Source organism: Durio zibethinus, chromosome 23, assembly GCF_047325235.1.
Source record: "Durio zibethinus cultivar Kanyao isolate XHJ-2024 chromosome 23, ASM4732523v1, whole genome shotgun sequence".
NCBI classification, from domain to species: Eukaryota; Viridiplantae; Streptophyta; class Magnoliopsida; order Malvales; family Malvaceae; genus Durio; species Durio zibethinus.
The window spans coordinates 5,197,318-5,219,621 of NC_143184.1; the positions used below are offsets into that span (position 1 = coordinate 5,197,318).

The following is a 22,304-nucleotide window of genomic DNA, read 5'->3' on the forward strand; positions in this document are numbered from 1 at the left end:
AAATTTTTTTTTAAATTTGAAATAAATAAATTATTCAATTTTTAAATTAGAGTAAGATATGTCATATTTGATAGTCTAAGATAAGTGACTGTAAATCGTATATTCGAGATGATTCTAATAAATAATCATCAATAAAATTTGAACTCAAAATATTTTTATTGAAAAAAATAACTTTAATCGATTGAATCAATCACTTATTGATATTATTAAAAATTATATTTTTAGTAGTTTTGATATTCGATGCTACACTACGGGATTTTCATCCTTTGCTCAGTTGGAGATATCCCAATTGGAATTTTATTTTATTTTTTTCAATTTTCTCTTCAAGTCAACAATTTTTATTTATTTATTTATTTTAAAATTTTTCCCCAGATTTTGAGTTTGTATTTAAAAATTATAAAGTAATTTTTTACTTTAATATAAAAATAATTTTTAATTATATAACAAATTAATTAATACATAATTTTAAATTTATTTATTAATACAACTATTCTTTGATTTTACAATAATTTAACAAAAATTAATTATTTATTAATTTTATAAATATTAAATAATTTCAAATGTTTTATACAAATTTTAATCGATGATTATTTTTAATTTTTATTATAATTTATTTCATCATCATTATTATTTTTATATCTAAACACCTATTATTTATTTTAATCTCATTTTTATTTTATTTTTAATCTCTTTATTTATTCAAATGAACCCTTACTCGTGCGATGAAATATGACCGTTGTCAGCTACCGCCCAAATAATGAAAGAACCCAGCCTACTTCTCTTTTCAAAAGAACGATACACTGTCATACCTGGGTAGCTACCATGCTCCTTACTCTTCACATTTTCCAAAACTGCCTTTCTAACTTTGGATTCGCATTCGATTTTGTTTCTTCTGGTCAATTTAATTAAGAGAAAAAGAATAGTACTAGTATATTTTTCAAAATTTTCAATGAAATTAAGATTATAAATTTTTATTTTATTATAATTATACTTATTAAATTTAAAAAATGAATGAATAAAATTTTACTGACAAAATTATTAAAGTTTTCTTTATTCAAAATTTATTATTTAGTTCATTCAAATAAATATAAATAAATATTTTTTATAAATTCATCACTCGGTAATAAAATTAACAAAATATGAAATATTTTATAATTTCAAAGTTTTAATATAACAAAATAAAAACCATAATCTTAATTTAATATAAAAAAAGATCAAAAGCTTTATCTTTTTGAGTAAAATTTGAGAATTAATTTTATTAAATATAAAATGAAAACTTATAATTTAATTTTATTGGCGATAGCTCCCCTCTCTTCTTTTCTCTTTCCCTCTCGTTCCTCTCCTTTCTCATTTTCTCTTTTGGATTTTTTTAATTTTTTTAATCTCAAAAATAAAAATCAACAAATATATATTTTTTTAAATTTTTAAAATGATATAATATTTTTGTAACTTATCATGATTTTAATAGTATTTCTTCGAATTATCAAAGTGCTTGAATGATTAAATGTGTAATTGCGAATTTTTATTCACTAGATATTAATCTAACAACAGTAATATAATACAAAGGTAAAGTGAATATTTAACAATTATTTAATTATGATTATAATTTATATTGATATATGTGATTTTATAAAAGTAATTATCGACAAAAAATAAAAATTTGTACAAATATACCAATGTGGGTTCAAATGATAAGCATACTTTTTTTTGCCCAAATCCATATGGCTTAACATAATCTCATCATCATCATGCAGCCCTTTTGATTTTTCCAAAAAAGTATGACATTATTAAAAAAAAAAAAAACTCAACATTATTTGAAGTTATATATATATTTTTTATTGTGATTGAAATATTATTAAAGAAAAAGCCAAATTCTACTAACATTTACATGTTTAGTATTCCAATAATTAGTCTTAATTTTAATTTTCAAAAAATTATTCTTTTGTAATTTCATTTTGTTTTAGTCCTAAGGTGAAATCAACTTATAACAATATAAAATTAAAATATTTTATATTTTTTAATTATTGATTTTAATATATTTAAAAATAAAATAAATAAATAAATAAAATATTTTATTTTATTTTTGAATATATTAAAATTAATAATTAAACAAATATATAAAAGATATAAATTTTTTTTATTAAAGTTAATCCTTCATTTTTCTTTTTAACATGAGTTATAATTGAGAATCAATTAATTAAAGAATCAAAGCTGTTTTGACTGTTATGGTAACAAAATCCTTTTTTTTTTAATATGGAAAACACAAAGCATCAGTAAATCTAATTAGAACATATGAAAGTCATATATAAAAAAACGCGAGGAACAACCATTTTTGAAACCTTAACCCAAAGAGACAAGCTCGTCATTTCGCATCCACCAAGTAATATTTCCATAACTGAAAATATTTTACACTATTTTTCTTTTCTATTTCAATTTATATAGTAATATATATTTTTGGTTTGATGGTTTACTGTTTTAATGGTTTTATGGTAATATATATATTTTTGTTTTCTTTCAGTATTTCTCAAATAACACCAAAACCGAGCACAGAAAAGCATCCAAAAACAGATTAAAGAGAAAAATAAAGAAAGTAAAGGAGAGTTGCACCAGAGAAAGTTCATTCAGAAAAGGGTTGAGAGGGGAAAATGCAAAAATCAAGCAGCTGTTTTTTTTTTTCAATAACAGCTGCTAATAATCAAAACCCAGAAACCATACTTTCAATTTTTTAAAAAATTTTATGGTAAGCTTTTTTATTTCTATTCTACATTTCATGTTTATTGAATTTAATGGCTCTGCATATCATTTTTTTAGTTCATGATTTATTTTTCTTTTATTTAGTAAGCCCTTTTCAGGTAATTAGCTGTTGAATTATGCTTAAGTTCATAAATTTTGACTAATTTTATTCTGAACGGATGATTTTTGATGATTTCTATGCTATGTTGTTGACTGTGAATCTGGAATTCTATTAAAGCATTTTTTGTTTTGATTGATCAGATTCTACCTTTACCTTAATAATCACCTGTTTTAATTATGTGTTTTCTTGATCAGGTAACTTATGGTAGTTTTGGAGACAACAGGTACCGGTTACTAGTTGCTCTTTTATGTACATATTTGGACCGTTGGATTATCTTGATCAGGTTATTTTTGTGCCGTATCTAATTGATCTTTTGATGTTCCTGACCATGTGATCAAGTTGTACTTTTCCTTCATGTCAAAACTGAATTCTTTGGTTTTTGTTCTTTGATATCAGGAGTTAAGCACAAGGACTGAGAGATTTCAAGACTTCATATTATAATCCACTCCATTTTTGTAATTAAGAGTTGTAATCCGCAGTCAGAATCAGGAAGTGTTGGTGTTGAGGACAAAGGTCATGGCAACTGTGAAGCATGCGGATTCTAAAGGCATGTACTCATGGTGGTGGAACAGCCACATAAGCCCTAAAAATTCAAAATGGCTCCAGGAGAATCTCGCAGGTATCTGATCAGTGCTACAAAATTGGAAGTGCATCCATATTATTACCATTGTAGCGAGTATTCAAATGTCACAAGAAGCAATAATATGATGAGCTGTAAACAGTTGAGTGATAAAGTTAATATGAGTTAAAATGAGCATTAGAACCATGGTTTAGAAGCCTGATAAGTTATGTGATCCTGTGTTGCGCCAGTGCGCCACAAGGTAAAGTGTGTAATCATCTTTGCTTAGTAGCTTTCGTGAATCACACTAAGTTTTAAAGATCTAAATTAATTAATGAAAGACAATGAGATTTTGCCTGGTGGTATTGAGCTTGCTTTTTCCTTTGGGGTTTCATAATTATGTGTGATTGCATGCAGCATTGAAAATTTCAATCTTTCTCTGCATCCCTGTATTTTGACCATCAATATCTTCTGCTTGAACAGATATGGATACTAAAGTCAAGCAAATGATCAAGCTCATTGAAGAAGATGCTGATTCCTTTGCTAGACGAGCAGAGATGTATTACAAGAAACGCCCAGAGTTAATGAAATTGGTAGAAGAGTTTTATCGAGCATACCGTGCATTGGCTGAAAGATATGATCATGCAACTGGGGTGCTTCGTCAAGCTCATCGGACCATGGCAGAAGCATTTCCAAACCAAGTTCCCGTGGTATTTGCAGATGACTCACCAGGAGGTTCTGCTACCAAGGTTGATCCCCGTCCACCTGAGATGACACCACCTGTACATGCATTATTGGAGCCTGATGAGCTACAGAAGGATGCTGTGAGACTTTCTTCACATTCTATCAAGAGGAATGGAGCATTCACAGAAGAATCTGAATCTTCAACGATCAGAAAGGGTCTCAAACAGTTCAATGATTTTTTTGGTTCTGAAGAAGCTATAAACCATGTCAAGTTTGCAGACGGAAGGGCAAGAAAAGGCCTCAACTTTCATGATATAGAGGAGAAAGAACAAAGTCCACAAAACAATGGGGGCCTTGATCTCATGGATCGAGTCACATCTGAATCCAAACGAGTGAGTAAAGCAGATGTGGAAATTTTAACCTTGAAGAATGCTCTTGCTAGATTAGAAGCTGAAAAAGAAGCTGGCCTACTTGAATACCAGCAGAGTTTGGAGAGATTGTCTATTCTAGAGAGAGAATTCTCTTGTGCACAAGAAGATTCCCAGGGGCTTAAGGAACGAGCAAGTAAAGCCGAAACTGAAGTTCAGACTTTGAAGGATGCCCTGACCAAATTAGGGGCTGAAAGGGAAGCTAATCTTGTTCAATACCAGCAGTGCTTGGAGAAGATAAATAATCTTGAGAATAGTATTTCTCATGCTCAAAAGGATGCTGGAGAACTGAATGAGCGAGCTACTAAAGCTGAAATCGAAGCTCAAGCCTTAAAGCAGGACCTTGCCAGAGTAGAAGCTGTAAAGGAGGATGCTCTTGCTCAATACAAGCAGTGTTCAGAGACAATAAGCAATCTGGAAGAAAAATTATTGAATGCGGAAGAAAGTGCCAGAAGGATGACTGAACGAGCAGAGAAAGCTGAAAGTGAACTTGAAACTTTAAAGCAAGTAGTTATCGAGCTGACCAAAGATAGGGAAGCAGCTGCTCTTCAGTACCGGCAGTGCTTAGAGACGATTTCTAGCCTGGAAAACAAACTTGCTTGTACCCAGGAGGAGGCTCAAAGGCTCAACAGTGAGATAGATGATGGGACTGCAAAGCTAAAAGGTGCTGAAGAAAGGTGTAGTCTGTTGGAGAGAACTAATCGGAGTCTGCATAATGAATTGGAGTCTTTCGTGCAGAAGGTGGGGGATCAAAGTCAAGAACTAACAGAGAAGCAGAGGGAGTTGGGGAGACTTTGGACCTCCATTCAAGATGAACACTTGAGATTTATGGAGGCTGAAACAGCATTTCAAACTCTGCAACATTTACACTCTCAATCTCAGGAAGAACTTACAGCTCTGGCCATGGAGCTTCAGAATAGGGCTCAAATTTTACAGGACATTGAAACTCATAATCAGGGTTTAAAGGATGAACTATTGAGAGTCAAGGAGGAGAATAACAGCTTGAATGAACTCTATTTAAGTTCAGCAGTGTCCATCAAGAGTTTGCAAGATGAGATCTTAAGCTTAAGGGAGACTATAGCAAAACTTGATGGAGAAGTTGAACTTAGAGTGGACCAAAGAAATGCTCTTCAGCAAGAAATTTATTGTTTGAAAGAGGAACTCAATGACTTTAACAGGAGACACCAGGAGATGACAGGGCAGCTGGAGTCAGTTGGCTTAAATCCAGAAAACTTTGCATCATCTGTGAATGAATTGCAGGATGAGAACACAAAGCTAAAAGATGTCTGCAAAAGAGACAGAGATGAAAAGCTGGCCCTCCTTGAGAAGTTGAAAATCATGGAGAAACTTATCGAGAAAAATGCTCTTTTAGAGAATTCACTCTCAGATGTGAATGTCGAGCTAGAAAGTGTTCGGGGGAGAGTAGAGACACTGGAAGAATCCTGGCAATCTTTTTTGAGAGAGAAATCCACCCTTGCTGCAGAGAAGAACGCATTCATTTCTCAGTTACAGATTGCTACTGAGAATTTGGAGAAGCTTTCAGAGAAGAATAACTTTCTGGATAATTCCCTTTTTGATACTAATGCCGAACTTGAAGGATTGAGGGTAAAATCAAGGAGCTTAGAAAATTCATACCTGTTGCTTGGTGACGAGAAGTCTGACCTGATAAGACAGAGAGAAGGTTTGATTTCTCAGTTGGATGTCAGTCAGAAAAGGCTGGAAGATTTAGAAAAAAGATATCAGGGATTAGAAGAAAAATATGTGGGTGTGGAGAAAGATAGAGAATCAACACTTCGTGAAGTAGAAGAGCTACAAAAGTCACTGGAGGCTGAAAAGCAAGAACATGCTAGTATTGTGCAGTTGAATGAAACCCAAGTAACTGCTATGGAATCTCAGATCCATTTTCTACAAGGGGAAAGTCTGTGCAGGAAGAAAGAATATGAAGAGGAACTTCACAAGGCCATGAATACTCAGGTAGAAATTTTCATCTTGCAGAAATGTGCACAAGATCTGGAAGAGAAGAATTTATCCCTGTTGCTTGAGTGTAGGAAACTCTTGGAAGCCTCCAAATTATCTGAAAGACTTATCTCTAAATTGGAGCTTGGAAATTCTGCAAAACAGACAGAGATAAAGTCCTTGTTTGATAATATTACCATAATGAGGGTGGGGCTTTATCAGATGTTGAGGACTCTTAAGATTGATGGTATCCATGGTTATGATGATGAGATCAAACAAGACCAATCAGTTCTTGACCATGTATTTGGCGGACTCCAAGAGATGCAAAATTCACTTCTAAAGTCTCTGGATGAAAATCAGCAATTTGTAATTGAGAATTCAGTTCTTATTGCACTGCTTGGGCAACTGAAACTAGAGGCAGAAAATCTTGCTACAGAGAAGAATTCACTGCATCAGGAGTTGAAGGTTCAGTCTGAGCAGTTTCCAGAGCTGCAGAACAGAGCTGAAAAACTTGCTGATATAAATGAAGAACTGAGATCAAAAGTGATAGAGGGAGGCCGAAGAGAAGAAGTTTTGCAGACTGAAATAGGGTTTGTTCATGGGCAACTGTTAGTCTTGCAAAGGGAATATCAGAATTCATTGGAAGAGAACTGCAAGGTGCTGGACGAGAAAAGGTCTTTGATGAAGGAAGTTTTAGACTTGGGCAAGGAGAAAGATAATCTAGAAGAGGAAAACTATGCTGTCTTTGCTGAAGCAATATCTGAAAGTAATATTTCTCTTATTTTCAAGGATGTTATTGCTGATAATTTTGAGGAAATAAAGCATCTCAGTGGCAAACTGGATAAACTCAAATGTGTCAATAATGATCTTGAGGGAAAAGTGAGGATAATGGAGAGAAAGTTTGAAGATATGCAAATGGAAAACTCACATCTCAAAGATTCAATGGAAAACTTGGAGAATGAACTGGTTTCAGTTAGATCTGTTGGTGATCAGTTAAATGATGAAGTTGCGAAGGGAAGGGATCTGCTGGGCCAGAAGGAGAATGCACTTTTGGAAGCAGAACAAATGCTCAATGCGAGTAAAGAGGAGAGAGCCCAATTGCATAAAGTTGTGGAGGATCTAAAGACTAAATATGAGGAGATCAAGCTGATAGGAGAAGATCAAAAGAAGCAAAATTTGAAACTATCTGGAGACTATGATCATCAAAGTAAGGAGATTGAAAGTATTCGCCTGGCTAATCAGAACTTTGAGGCTGAATTGTCAAAATTGAATGAGGAACTTGAAGAAAGGAAACAGAGGGAGGAGAGTTTGCGTGTTGAACTGCAAAACGGAAGAAATGAGGTTGAACTTTGGGAAACTCAGGCTGCTGCATTGTTCAGTGAGATACATATTTCTGCTGTCTGTGAAGCATTGCTTGAAGAGAAGGCTCTTGAGCTCAGTAAGGAATGTGAAGTTCTTGAAAGTAGAAGTAATTCCAAAGCTATGGAGGTAGAAGAGCTGGAAAGAAGTGTTAGAATCTTGGAACGTGAGAATGGAGAACTTAAAGCTCAGTTGGCAGCATATGTTCCAGCTATTGTTTCTCTCATGGACAGCGTGACATCTTTGGAGAGTCGAATTCTCTGGCATCCTAAACTTCCCACAGATTATAATGAAGAAGTAAAGTTAATAACTGTTTGTTTGCTTATGACTTCATGTCTGCTTTTTAAATTTTAATAAACCAAAGCAATATGGCCTTGTTCATGCTATTTGGTTGAATGTACTACTTGAGTGCTAATCCAACCACGTGTCTGTGACCTGTATGAGCATCTAGTGGTTTATTTACACAAGAAACTGATATTGCTGCTTTCCATTCTTTTAAAGTCAGTTGTTTTTTAATTCACTTTCAATTTTGACTGCAAATTTAAGTCCCTAGTTCTCCAAGTTTGCACCAGTATACATTGACTAGCATGGTCATTTTTGAAACTTCTTGCTTATGAGAAAGGTGTTTAGTATTTTTTTTGAATTAATGTTTGTCACCGTTGTTTCTTAGACTATTTAGGGACGCATTAGCTGTTACCATATAGTGAATTTCAAATGCTTTTTTAAGTAGTTGTTGTCTTGATCTTTGTGTTAATGGAATATGTGATTTGTGGTTGTTTTACTTCCGCAAGGCCTAGATATTTCATGTAGTATTACCAAGATGTTTTGCAATACTAAAAGCATGTCAGAACTTTGTGAAAGTGTAAGCTAGTCCTGTTTAGACCTTAATAGGTTGCATACAAATGGGACCTTCTTGTCAATAAATTATCATTTTTGTTAACAGTGCTATGGATCTTGGATGGTTATAGCTGTGATTCTTTGACTTACAGTTGTCTTGTTTTCCAGGATTCCAATCTGGGGACTGAAGTGCATACTGAAAACTGTCAACAAACAAGTGAAGATCAAATTGTTCCAGATCGTTTTTCTGACTTGCAGGATATCCATATGAGAATTAAAGCTATTGAAAAAGCAGTGCTGGAAATGGAAAAGTTTGCAATGCTGGAAACCTTAAATCTCAATTCCAAACTTGAGACTGCTATGAGACAGATTGAAGAGTTAAGATATGGGAGCAGCTCATGTCGAGAAAGTGTTAGAGCAAAGAGGCACATGAATGCTAGACAAGAAGTGGGGGAACTTGGCCATGGACTCAGTAACAATGTCAAAATGCAGAGATCAACACCTGAAATCTCTGAAGAAGACAATGAGATGTTGACAAAGGACATTATGCTTGATCAGATATCTGGGTGCTTATCCTATGGGTTAAGCAGGAGAGAAACTGCAGAGGTTGATGATCAAATGCGTGAGTTGTGGGAAGCCGCCGACCATGATGGTAACATCAACTTGAAAGTTGGAAAGGACCAGAAGATGGCCACTGCACCAGCTGACTACCGACAGATTGGTACAGTGAAGGCACACAAGGGCAAAAATCTCTCTGCAGAATCTCTTGTGAAGGTGTTGAGTATAGATAAAGAGAGCTCTAACAGATTTACAGAGCCCAACCAAGAAGGAAGCAAGAGGAAGATTTTAGAGAGACTTGATTCTGACACACAAAAGTTGGCTAACCTGCAAACTACTGTGCAGGATCTGAAGAGGAAGGTGGAGATAACTGAGACAAGCAAAAAGGGGAAAGGAATTGAATATGGTACAGTGAAAGAGCAGCTAGAAGAAGCTGAGGAAGCCATCATGAAGCTATTTGATGTTAATCGCAAATTGATGACACATGTTGAAGATGGTTCCTGGTCTCTTGATGGGAAATCTGCATTAGAATTGGATGAGAGTGGGAATGTTAGGAGCAGGAGAGTATCAGAACAAGCTCGAAAAGGGTCTGAAAAGATTGGGCGGTTGCAGTTGGAGGTGCAGAAAATACAGTTTCTCCTACTGAAGCTTGATGATGAAAAAGAAAGCAGAGGACGAACCAGAATCACTGAGCATGAAACAAGAGTTTTATTGCGAGACTATCTTTATGGTGGGGTGAGAACCAGCCAGAAGAAGAAGAAAGCGCCCTTTTGTGCATGCATGTGACCCCTGATTAAAGGAGATTGAGGCAATTACTTAACATCGGCACATAATCAGTGTAGGTTACCGGTAATGAGAATTTAGTTGCATTGTCAATAAATCTGCCTTCCTAGTTTTGTGTTTCACATATTTATTTTTCTTGCTTTCTTCTTCGTTAGTTTAGAGACCCTGCTGTATATTTCAAGCACCATCTAATTGATAGAAGCTGCTCCGTATAGCCTAAAAGTTCCCTTCTTTATACGTTTACCTCAGCACAAATCTGGATTTCAATGGAAATTATTTTTTAGAGGTCAATTAATGTTGTTTTTCAATGCGTTAATCTTTTGCATGTTGCATTGCGAGCCGTTTTAAGTTTTTTTCACTCTGGAGTGGACTGAGCTCCATTGCAGGGAAATTTTGGAAGGAAATGCCATGCTCAGAATTGTGGCCAAGTTGCTACAATTGCTATGGTCAAAATAGTGCATTTAGGTCAGATGGGTTTTGGAGGACGACACAGGACAATTATAGAACGCCCGCAATTGAATCTCCAGACTCAATGAAGAGCCTCTCGTTCCATTTGAAATCTTCACATCTTCCATTCCTGTAGTTTGTTAGTGTCTTTTTTCTTTTTTAAACAGTCCAGACTAGATGCAATCTTGATGGCACATGTAATGCATACTTAAGGGCAACAAATACCATGATGTATAAAGATCAGACGATATCTTTCCCTTAACTTTGCCCTTTCCTGTTTGAGAAACAATTACTTTCCATACAGGATTTTGTTTTATGTCAATTAGCCATTGTGATTTATGTCAATAATGCAAATTCATCTTTGCAGCTGAGCATTGCAGCCGGAACCATATCAGTAAGGAGAAAAAAAAAAATTATGATACAATTCTTTAAACGCTTATCTTTCAAAGCTAGGCATGGACTTTCCAGTCATACAACAACCAACAGCATGACCTGAACCTGCTATGATGTTTACAAAAAACAATCGTGATCTGTATGTGAAGGATGCCTAACGCATTTTTTTGCAATTAAAAAATCATAGTTTCTTTAGGGGTCCACCCCCATCGAACCTTTTCATAACACAATTGACGCTTAAATATCTTTCGAATTACTTTGCTGGAGCTTTCTCTTACTCTGCGACAAGTATTTGGCTAGGTTTTCCCGCATGGTTTTGCCTGTTAGATCAACCTGCTTACAGCATTGCTCTCCATAACCCAAGTCATGGTGACCAGATAAGGCAACATCAGGATGCAACTGATCTCCACTGTCAATGATAATATTATGAAGCAAACAACACACCAAAATGATACTAGGCAATTTTCGCTTATCAGGTCTCCACATGACTTTGTTAAGGATTCTCCAACTGCCCTTTAACTGCAAAAATGCCCTCACTGCAAGCAACCTTGCAACTTCATGACTGGCATTAAAATTGATAGACATGAAAGAGGAGAGGCCATTAATTTCATATGGAGTTATGAGCCAGGGAAGAAGAGGATATGCAGCACCACCAACTATGAATTCTCTCATTTCTAATCCTTCTGACAAAGTCCTTATTCTTCCATTCAATCGATCCCTAGCCTCACAGAGCCTGAAAAATCCTGAACATTTGAGTAATCTAGACACACTCATGCCACCAGGCCAACCTGTTACAATATCAAGAAATCGCATCTCATGGTCTACAATTCCCTGCAAGAACATACTGTAATTGCTCTCTTGGTCACACCAATCATCCGAAGTCTGAACTGCTGGAAGAGTCATGATAATATGTGTTGCATCTACAGCTCCACAACAATTAGGCAACCCAAATGAAGCTTCAAAATGCAATTTAATATCTTCCATTCTATTGGAATCAGGCCACTTAAGATGGTGCTTGGCACGTTCTTCCAATGCTTCAATAAATCTCCAAGTCACTTGAGATACAGTAGATTGGCCAACCCCAAAGGAAACTCCAACTGACACCTGAGACTCGCAGGATGCTAACCTTCTTAGGGCAATTGCAACTTGTTTCTCAACACTGAGAAGCCTTCCCTCAATGTTGATAAGCCCTGATGGTGGCCTCGACACAAGGTCTTCTCTCACAAGGGAACAAATGTAATCAAATGTCTTCCTCGCAACCCTGAAGAAATACTTGAACCCTTCTTCCTCATTTGACGGTATTGAGAGACCTGCCAGTTGGGGCTCACTTCCAATGAGATCAAATAAAAAAAAAAATCATTTCTGACTGTAAAGCAAAACAACTGAAAAACTTTTCGCTATTGCTCAAATTCAATTCCAACATTTCAGAATTCAGATCTTAAAACCCGCATGTCTGCTTCATACAAATGGCAAGGTAATGCGATTATTCAAGCTGAAAATATCAACTTCAACCTGACAATTAACCATGTTAAAGGTGGGCAATCTAGCTATGACTATGAAAACCCATTACTTTAATAAAACGAAATTAAAGCTATCTGCAAAGTGAAATGAAATGAAATGGGCAAAAGATTGGTTTATTTATTTATTTTAAAGTTGAAAGTTAGAACCTGGAGTTGTAGAGTTCTTGTGCCAGAAACTAACCCACCAATCAGGCTCCGTAACTCTGGGTTCTACAGGAACCATGCTAACGCTTTTGTTTTTCTTCAATTTCTTTGATGATTTCTTCGTTTTCTTCGATTTCTTGGTAGGAACCATCGGAAAAGCCTAAGAATTCTTCAACTGTTTTGTTTGGCTAATGCAGTATTCCAGTTAACAAGGGCTGGTTTCAGCAGAAGATGTTTGATACACGAGAAAGCGAAAGGAAGAAAAAATGGCGATCAACCGAAAAGCAAACCGCACTCTTGTCACACTTTTTTTTTTAAATTTTTTTTTATTTGGGATTTTCCAATTACTCTCACGTCTCCAACTTTTCTTAAAGGCATGACAATATTATGGAAAAACTTCAAAATTATTTACATAATAATTAATTAAATTTGTCTGATAACATTTTTATTATTGTAACCCTCAATTTAATTAAGGTAACTTAATTTCTAGCTTCTTTTCAACTTTTCCTTCCCAATTATTAAGCTTAAGGGATAGGGAAAGCTTTCTGTGAATTATTTGCCCGAGTCTTCTCCCATGGAAAAGCAAAATGAATTAGCACATCAATGGCCTTCTGTGATTCTCAGATGCGCAAGTGAATAATACATACTTGGCCTTTAATTAAAAATTAAAAAAAAAATTATGTTTCTGCTGCACCAAAATATAATTGTTTAGACATTGTTCCATGGCTGTGATTCCTTTTTGGTGGAGTCTGGTTTGCATGTATGAAGCTTGTAATTGCAGGCTTCAACTGCTTCTCCTACTGTCAAATATATCCATTCTTGACCAATGTTTTCCAGGAACTTGGATTTGTTGAGTTTCTTCATCACTTCAGCTCCAGGGTTGGCCAATACAAGCTATAAAAGTAGAAAGATTTAGAATATGGTCACCCTTTTGCTAGAGGCTGGTGTTAAATATTGACCACTTTAGAGAATGCGAAGAAATTGTAGGAGAAAATACCTTGAGCCCCCTTCTGTCAATAGTTTTCTTGACCTCTTCAAGCATGCTTATTCCACTGGTGTCAATGTTACCAACAGCTGTGAACCAAAAATGCAATCCTTGTGAGATTCCGGAATTTTATTTTATTTTATTTTATGTTAGAAATAATGTGCTGCAGTTTTTTCCGGATAAAGATCACCCACCACTCATATCAAGTATAACATACTGTAAGCTGGTTTCCTCTGTAGATTTCGGCTTGTCTTCCTCTTCGTCAATCCACCTTGAGATCCTGATAAGATTAGCAATCTCATCGATCAACATTTGTTTTATTTGATCAAATGAAGATGTCTAATAACTCTGAAATTGATTTGATACTGTCTAAGGTAGTATTAAGGAATGAAATTCTAGTACCTTTCTCTTAAATAGCTTGAGTTGGCAAAGTAAATTGGAGCATCTATCTCAAGTATAAGAACACCAGGCACATTGTCTGTTTTTGGATATTGCTCAACATTTCTGTAGATGGTGGAATTAGGAATGTTTCCAAGAACAATGGTCCTTGGTCTTGCAACAAACAGAAGCAATCTGAGCACAGAAATTGCAACCTGCATTTTGCACAAAGGATTCATTAGGTGAGGATTAGAGAAATTTGTTCTTGGATGAAAAAATAAGTTAATTTCAGCTGTTTTTGGTTCATATATATGATCGTACCGCTATGATTAAGCCAACCTCCACGCTTGCAAAAACGACACCAATATATGCACTCATACACACCACAAAATCAAATTTATCGACCTTCCAAAGACAAATGGCAGCTTCATAATCAATGAGGCCAAGAATAGCAGCAATTATAATTGCAGACAACACTACAAGGGGAGTGTAATGGAACAATGGTGTTAGGAACAGCAACGTGAACATAACTGCAATGGCCATGATAACATTCGACATTGCTGTTTTGCATCCTGCATTGAAGTTAACAGCAGATCGAGAAAATGGCCCTGAAATATATCAACGGCAATGGCACAGTTAGCAAATTAGAAAACTTATTTATATATAGTTTAATACAAAACCAGTAGCAAAAACTTCAAATTAGTGAAATTTCACTTGAATAACTTAAAAAAGATTTACCTGTTGTGAGATAGCAAGAAAAGCAAGAACCAACAATATTCATGGTCCCAATAGCTACCATTTCTTTGTTGCCATCAACATGGTAATGCTTGAACATTGCAAAACTTCTCCCCACTGCTATTCCTTCCTGTATTCACAGCAACCAACAACTTCAATCAGTCTATATTTTATCATTTCCCATAGGTCCAATAATCAAAGGAAATAGATATTCCATGGCCCATGCTGTTGTTTATTTGTCCTTAGCTAATAAAAAGAACTACTACATTTCCAGTCTTCTTGTCTTTCTAACTGCTGGTTGTTCAAAGAAATGCATCACATTTTCCCATAATTAGAAGCAATTTTGGCTATGGTAAAACACACATGGAATTGAAAATGTGTAGAGTTAGAGATAAGTTAAAATGCAACTTACAGCAAGAGCAATGATGCCAGTGATCATGCCAGTTTTCGCAGCCGTTGACATATAAGGCGAGGTAAATACAAAATCCCCAAAAGACGGTGGATTCAACCCCTTCTTCAGGTTTCCTATCTGCCAATGTCACACCACCAAATTTCAACCAATCAGAACTCTTCATCTTTCGTGACATAAAAAAAAAAAAAAAATCCCCATAAACATGTAGTAACTTTGCTTTAGAAAATGAAATACTGTGATCATTCATTTAACCAAAGACAAAAACCAAATGAAATCAATTGATGGGAGCCGCTCTTATGCAGCTAGAGGTGTGCCTAGGCTGCAGAGGTATTATTGGTGGGCCCACTAAAATTATTAGGATTGGACCAATCCAACTTATCTAAAAGGCCGAAAATGCTTCTATAATGGGTCTTGGCCAACTATGACCTTACTTGTTCTAGTGGTCCAAAATGTCGCCCGTTGGACTGTTTCGCTGCTTTTGTCCCGATTCTTAATTTTTTTTGTAAAGGTATGATTCAAGTTCAAAAGTTACGGTAAGGGTCAGCTACTACAATTATACAAGAAAAAGAAAAAGGGCAAAGCGCTTACCACTTGAACACCGTGTTTTTCGGCATGGGTGAGAAAAACGAGAAGACTTCCAAGAATGATTGATGCCAAAGGTGCCATTGCTGATATCCAAAAGAACCTAGGTCGTCTCTTGCTCTGTTTGTCCTCAAACCCATCCAATAATTTATTATTAGATTAAGTAAGATATTAAGAAAATAACATACTTTTCTCAAACAATAAGCTCAAAAGTCCAAGTTTCAAGACTTGCCAATTTGAAAATTTGACGCCAATGAAGACTGAACATCTTCACTATTCTTTCTTTTGCCATAAATAAATGAAGTGGGAGCAGGTTTAGAGCCCAAAATGGAGAAAAGTTGCATAACAAAGATTATTGTGGACAACACTTTTCTTAATTGTATGTTAAATGATAGCACTTTTCTTGAAAAGTTGTAAGCTATAAGTTTTGCAGACAATGGGCGTGGAAAAATTTTGCAGACATTAGATCTACTTACGAAATATTTGGTGATGAGAAGGAAGAAGAGGAAACCAACGCCCAACACAGCACTCTCCCATCTCCACTGTCAAATATTACATATTATGGCTGTCATTCTCAGACAATATTATATATATTAACCGCACAAAACTACAGCATACAATTTTTTTTTTTTAATTCTAACTACTATTATGAGATAAACAAAATCTTTCTTTATTAATTATTACCTTCGTCATTATCAGTAGTATAAATATATATATATATAAATTTTACTTTTTTTATAATTATATATTATACGTGCTGAAATACCTGTGATTCCTGAATAGTAAGCAATAATATAGATCACATGCCAGACACTCCTATGCTTCTTAGTTAATCGGGTAAATTGAAAAATACTATTTATGGTAATATATAATTTTTTTTAATTTCTTTTTTTCTATATTATTTTTTTATTTGAGAAAAAAAAAGGAATTCGAACTCTATCTTTTATGAAAAAAAAAACATATATTACCCACTAACATAGTCAAATGATCGAATGTTAAAATATCAATATCAAATGTATGCTTCATAAGTGAATAAAAATGTATTCAAAATTTTGATTTAATAATTAATTCATGTTTTTCTAATAGTTGGATTGAATCTTCTTCTTGAATTAAAAAAAATGGGATAAAGCCATAAAAGCAGTGAAATAAAATATAGATGACCTCATCAGTTTGGGTGAAAACAGAGCGCAAGACGGAGATAATGTCGGTAGACTGAGTAAAGTGATCAAGTCCTAGAATTCCCTTTAGCTGTTGCAAGCATACTACAGTGGCTGCCCCTGCCATGAAGCCTACTATCGTCGCATGTGACAGAAAATCCACAATAAACCCTAGCCTGCATACCCCCAGTTCAACATCAACAAAAAGAGAAAAAAGTAAAATTAATTTACCACGAAGGATTGCTGCTAATTATTCTACTGTAAAAACAAGGTTTCTTTCTGTTTCTTTTGCTATTGTTAATTTTATTATGTAGACTCGATCGTCTCGTATCCTTATTCGACAATAAATGACAATTAACCTTATGAAAGCAATGGTTCAATCGCATTCAGGTGCAGATTCTCTGTTATAGTCGTATTTCCTTTTTTTTTTTTTTAATTACTGATTGACATGAAAATTTTTTGATTGATGTAAGGACATCCAGCCAGACAGCAGGAAAGGACAAAAATTCCAGCAGCGAGAGGACAAAGTACAACATGTTCTGATGTTTCTCTTTTCGTGAATTTTAAAGACCCTCTTTAACCAAAAATGCCGCGTCTCGAATTCTTGTTTTTAAACCAAATAAATTATCCTTTAAGCGTAATTTTCATTCTTTTTTTAACACAAAGTCCGCAAACTTTACAGAACCTGAAAAGGGGAAACAAGAGGAAGAGAATAATTAAAGACATACCTTAACAGGCCTAACGAAGCTTGCAGAAGTCCGGCAAATAAAGTAGCTGTGAAAGCAAGGTGAAGGTAAAGCGTGGGATTCTCACTAGCGTTCACTTCCTGCCCCAACATAGAAGCCGTAAGAAGTGATGCAACAGCAACAGTCCCTACTGCCAAATCTCTTGAGCTCCCCATCATCGCATAAACCAGTGGTGGAATAAAGCTTGAATCTTCATTTTCCCAACAAGAACAAAAAAAAGGTGTTGATCATACCCTTCAACAACAACTCATGAGCCAAGCTACTGAAATAAATCAGTTGTGTAACCTAATGAAGTTACTATATTTAATTAGAACTTACATAGGCCGAGAATGGGTGGCAAGTTAGCGAGCTTCGCATAGCTAATACCCTGAGGGATTGCAAGACTGGCGATGGTGATCCCAGCAATGAGGTCAGCTTTCAAAAACTGTAAGCTGTAACGAGGAGCCCAATCAAGAATTGGCAAGAAATATCCCAGGCCTAGTATAAATTTCCGAGAGGGTGTTTTGTTCTTGAATTGCCTAAGTGGGTCATCTGGAAAAAACGTCTCCTTGAGAGAATTCTTGAATGACTTGAAAAATGGTTGTGGCGGAGGAATCGCCACTCGATGTGCACATTGATGATCATTCGTGGAAGGGTACAAATAATCAGCGTTACCCATCAAAGTATGCTATCTTTGGCTTAGTTTTAACACCAGATTTGGAGACTCAATGCGAGGCAAATTCGTGTGTGTGTTTTGTGTGATTAAGAGGTAAAGTTAGAGATGTGGAGGAGAAGATAGAAGAGAGAGGAGATGGTGCAGAGCGACAGTGAGGGGATGGGAAATGGGATGACCCTGGCTTTATAGAGGGAGATGATGTAAATTCTTTCACTTTGCAGAGTGGGTTAAGGGACCCTCCCGAATTTTGAGTCGCTCTTGCTCTATGCTTGTCAAAGCATTTTACTACAAATTCCTCGGCTGCCCATCTCGTGCATAGTTTATGTACTATGAGGTCTCCTTAATCAGCTGAGAGAGGAGGCAGAATCCTCCAAGTTCACGTTTATTTATTTTTCAAATTCTACTTTAAAAGGACCACTGTAATCTCATTGGATAACCCCGAGAAATGAGTCTTTCATTAACACGTAATGACGGCAGTTAATTTCTGGTGATTAAGTTTTCTTTATAAACTATTACAAAGCAAGGGAAACAGTTTTTTAATGAAGTAAAAATAAATAAATAAATATATAAGATCAAACTGAACTAAACCCACATGTAATAAATATAAATTTAAAATCTCAAAAATTTCAATACTTTTTACTTTTTTCATTAAACCAAAAGCTCATTGATCAAAGAGAAAATTTCAAAATCAACAAAAAGGTGCATTTTCTTGACCCAATGTTTTGTTCAGATTTTTTTTGCTAAAAAACCTAACAGTGCGCCTAACTAGATTGTTATTTCGGGAACGGAGTTGAGTCAGCGGTTAATGTTTTGGGCGTACGATGAAAGTATTTAACTAAAAATTGAATACCTCTAGACGTTTTTCTCTTTGACGATCAAATTTATTGCTTGCAGGGAATTGCCTACAGCACATTAATCCTTGATCCATGCAATAAAACACCAATCTCATAAAACCATACTCAATTTTGTTGATTTTAAACAATATTTGGTGTCGAATTGCCCATTGATACGTATGCAATTTTAGACTTTTACTTATTTAACCTAGATTTGCTCTTGGATTGGGTGTGAATTAATATAACATTAGCAACTCACATTGATGAAACCCAATAAATCCTAATGCCAAAGAAAAATGTTTCTTGGATTAATTCAAGAGAACAATTGTACATTCACATCCCTTACATGGTTCTTCTCTAATTTTTATTATTTAGCCTTGATTAATCTTTTTTTAGGTGCAATGGAACTCTCATGCATATAGCAAGAGCACGTACGGGTTGTACGATAAATTAATTAATATCTTGTCAATCCATCTTTTTGGTAAATGTTTTTATTAATCGGATTACGCTGGTTCAATTTACACTTTCAAAACTTTATCCAAGGTTTATTATTTAAGCTTGAAGGCTTATTACTTCAGTTTGAATAGGTTTGTGTTATTATTTAAAATTTAAAATTTTATTTTTATATTAATAATTTAATATATTTTAAAAACAAATTTAAATAAAAATTTATTTATAAATAAAATAAAAATTCAAATTGAATCAAATTCAAATTTTAAAATTTTTATTCAAAACTTAACTCGAATCGAGTTCAACTGTTTAACATACAATTCAACCTATGAACAAATTTAAACTCCTTGAGAATGGATAAACTAAGCTTGAGCCTCTATTCATTCATTAAATTTTGAAGGTATCTATATGTCTACTTAAAAATAGTAGTATATATGTGTGTGTATATATATATATATCAAAGATGAACGATGACTGAATGGATAATAGTATACATTACATTATCATTCTACATAGCAAGAAACTTGGTCAACATAAGGGTTAACAAAGATCAGTTGGGTCAAAGATGACATTTGAACCAAACCTCCCTTAATCAGATATTTGAGCTTAGAAATTAAGTAGAAAAACGTTGCTTTTCATTCATTTTTGTTTTCAGCAAGGCCTAAATTCTTAATAATAATAATTAATTAATAATATAATGAAATGAAATCGAAGGCTAAAACCTTAAAAAAAAAAATCCACGTGTCAACATCTTGAAGATGGTGGTGGGACAACTTGATCTTCCCCTAGACGTATGGTCAAAGCAACATTTTTAATTTTCCTTGAAGGTATGTACTTTACCATATACTATTATTATTCTTCTTAGTAAGAGTAACATAATTAGATTAGCTCATGAAGATTCAAGATGCCGGTAACCGAATTTTTTTCAAAAATTCAAGATTTTATTAATAAATTACACAATTATCGTTGTTAATAACAAATTATACAATATGATTTTGATTATCAAATTATCAAAATACATATAATGACAATGAGTGCCACGTATTCACAAGCAAAATCTTGTCTCTGTCTCACGGTAGATGCAAAGCCTACGTCCCCTTTTCAAATCTTTTCCATATTCCACAATTGTTGTTGGGTCTTCTAAATTAATGTTTGGTAAAATTAATAACTCTAACAGCAACCCCACTTCCTTCTTTCCTCCACCTTCCCTACCTCCCTACAATCTCGTCCCCGGTCTCGTGGATCTGCGGAATATCTAGTGTTTCTCTCCATCAAGGCTGAATAAAACAATATGCTGCCAAGTGTCCTTGATGATCGTCTAATGCGAGTTTGTCTGTCACCTAAAATCTTTTATGTATTTAATTCATTATTAATTGAATTCGGTCTACTAATAATTTTTGTTTTAGTCTCTTTTGTACTAATTCTTTTTCGTTGATATAGGGAATTAAATTTTTTTTTTATATATATGTGAAGTTTTCCTATCTCAATAATTAATGTTATACTTTGATTTTTCTCTAAATTAGAAAAAATCTATACCCGCCATGTATATGGAAGAAAGAAAGAGGATACTAGATTTACAAATTTCTTTAATTTTTTCATGATAACAGTTTTTTCTTAGAAAATTTTCATTAAAAAATTAAGACTTGAATGAAATTTTTTTATGTAAAATTTATGAAGTTTTTAAATTAAAAACAATCAAATGAAAACAATAATAAAAATTTTAAATCGATAGATTGAAAATATTAAAAAAATGTTAGAAAAATATTGAAATTTATTGAGAATATTGACTCAAATCTCATGAGAGATTTGTTTGGGATTTATTTGAGATTTGTCAAATATTGTTTGATGGACAAGAAGACTTGCAAAAAAAGAATTTCAAGAGAAAGATGATTCTTAATAAGTAAATTTGACTTGCAATAGAAGAATTATAAAAGGAAAGAGATTCTTAATAGGTAAGTTTGACTTACAGGAGAAGAATTCTAAGAGGAGAGGGATTCTTAATGAGCAAGTCTGTATGGTTATAAATATGTGAAGTCTCTACAAGATTAGATATGAGAAAAATATGTAAGAGAGTTATAGGGCTTTGTGGGATAGACACCCCATAGGAGTATTGGGGCTCTACATCTTATGGATGTGTATGTTTGTTTGTGAGTGGACTAGACGAGACTGAGAGGGTCCACATAGTTATGATTTATGAGAGCATATGGATATGTGTTTAGTTATGTTGAAAGGGTGCACGAGGGTTTGGGTTTGTGTTTGTTTGAGTTATAATACTCTATAAAATTAGAGGAGATTGAGAATGTCTTATGAGTATTGATTGTTGAGTGAGGTTGATGATTTGATGTATGTTTGTAATTTTCTACAACTAGTGGATTTTGTTTTTCATCTGTGGATGTAGGTCAATTGAACTGAACCACGTTAAATTGTTGTCTCTTGTGTGTTTGATTTATTATTTGATTTTACTTTCGCTGGTATGATTGGATTGGAAGCTTTTAGCCCAACAAAAATATCATTAATAATTCAACAGTAAAAATTCTATAAAATTTTTTTAATAAAAATACATATCTAAAAATATATATATTTTTTAATTTTCAAACTTTGCACATGTATTAGACAAAGCTTGGTTTAAAAATAATTAAAGCCTAATCAAGGACCAGGGAACTATAGTTTTTAATTTGAAATAGTTTTAACTTTTCCTCAAATTAAAGATCAAATTAATTTTTTACATGCTTTGTAATGAAATCGCATAGAGCTAATAAATAATTAGTACATCTAGGACTTGTCCCACTAGCACCGTCCGTGAGCCTAACCCTTTAAACTTTTATACTTCAAATATATTTATATATTTT

At 34.2% G+C, this 22,304-nt stretch overlaps 3 protein-coding genes across 6 annotated transcripts; 1 reads left to right on the top strand and 2 right to left on the bottom strand.

Annotated features, from left to right (window-relative positions):
- Positions 1-2,598: 2,598 nt before the first annotated feature.
- On the top strand, positions 2,599-10,727 carry LOC111314250 (protein NETWORKED 1D-like). Of its 3 annotated transcripts, none has more exons than XM_022915403.2 (5): positions 2,599-2,740; positions 3,049-3,137; positions 3,251-3,473; positions 3,897-8,142; positions 8,846-10,727. In XM_022915403.2, the coding sequence occupies exons 3-5, from the start codon at positions 3,371-3,373 to the stop codon at positions 8,946-8,948; spliced, it is 4,452 nt and encodes a 1,483-aa protein (XP_022771138.1). In that variant the 5' UTR covers positions 2,599-2,740; positions 3,049-3,137; positions 3,251-3,370; the 3' UTR covers positions 8,949-10,727. The 3 variants fall into 3 exon arrangements, with proteins under 3 accessions (XP_022771138.1, XP_022771134.2, XP_022771137.2); XM_022915399.2 differs by having other exon boundaries at positions 3,897-8,137; XM_022915402.2 differs by having other exon boundaries at positions 3,049-3,077; positions 3,897-8,137.
- Positions 10,728-10,834: 107 nt separating this feature from the next.
- Positions 10,835-12,879, bottom strand: LOC111314253 (protein ANTAGONIST OF LIKE HETEROCHROMATIN PROTEIN 1-like). Its single transcript, XM_022915406.2, has 2 exons — positions 12,526-12,879; positions 10,835-12,168 (listed from the first exon to the last, which is right to left on the bottom strand). The coding sequence occupies exons 1-2, from the start codon at positions 12,671-12,673 to the stop codon at positions 11,096-11,098; spliced, it is 1,221 nt and encodes a 406-aa protein (XP_022771141.2). The 5' UTR covers positions 12,674-12,879; the 3' UTR covers positions 10,835-11,095.
- Positions 12,880-13,097: 218 nt separating this feature from the next.
- On the bottom strand, positions 13,098-18,325 carry LOC111314251 (sulfate transporter 3.1-like). Of its 2 annotated transcripts, XM_022915404.2 has the most exons (12): positions 17,836-18,325; positions 17,500-17,707; positions 16,776-16,947; positions 16,091-16,156; positions 15,621-15,734; positions 15,033-15,149; positions 14,624-14,750; positions 14,207-14,493; positions 13,910-14,100; positions 13,702-13,787; positions 13,520-13,596; positions 13,098-13,416 (listed from the first exon to the last, which is right to left on the bottom strand). In XM_022915404.2, the coding sequence occupies exons 1-12, from the start codon at positions 18,173-18,175 to the stop codon at positions 13,231-13,233; spliced, it is 1,971 nt and encodes a 656-aa protein (XP_022771139.2). In that variant the 5' UTR covers positions 18,176-18,325; the 3' UTR covers positions 13,098-13,230. The 2 variants fall into 2 exon arrangements, with proteins under 2 accessions (XP_022771139.2, XP_022771140.2); XM_022915405.2 differs by lacking the exon at positions 16,091-16,156.
- Between the last annotated feature and the right edge of the window lie 3,979 nt (positions 18,326-22,304).

Excerpts from the sequence above, each read along its gene's own strand:
- LOC111314253 (XM_022915406.2), bottom strand. The coding sequence starts at position 12,673 with ATGGTTCCTACCAAGAAATCGAAGAAAACGAAGAAATCATCAAAGAAA. Across the intron at positions 12,169-12,525 it reads CAAGAACTCTACAACTCCAG|GTCTCTCAATACCGTCAAAT; the intron begins GTTCTAACTTTC and ends CCCAACTGGCAG.
- LOC111314250 (XM_022915399.2), top strand. The coding sequence starts at position 3,371 with ATGGCAACTGTGAAGCATGCGGATTCTAAAGGCATGTACTCATGGTGG. Across the intron at positions 3,474-3,896 it reads GCTCCAGGAGAATCTCGCAG|ATATGGATACTAAAGTCAAG; the intron begins GTATCTGATCAG and ends CTGCTTGAACAG. Across the intron at positions 8,138-8,845 it reads CCACAGATTATAATGAAGAA|GATTCCAATCTGGGGACTGA; the intron begins GTAAAGTTAATA and ends CTTGTTTTCCAG.
- LOC111314251 (XM_022915404.2), bottom strand. The coding sequence starts at position 18,175 with ATGGGTAACGCTGATTATTTGTACCCTTCCACGAATGATCATCAATGT. Across the intron at positions 16,157-16,775 it reads TTTTCACCCAAACTGATGAG|TGGAGATGGGAGAGTGCTGT; the intron begins GTCATCTATATT and ends AATATTTGACAG. Across the intron at positions 15,150-15,620 it reads AAAAACACGGTGTTCAAGTG|ATAGGAAACCTGAAGAAGGG; the intron begins GTAAGCGCTTTG and ends TGACATTGGCAG.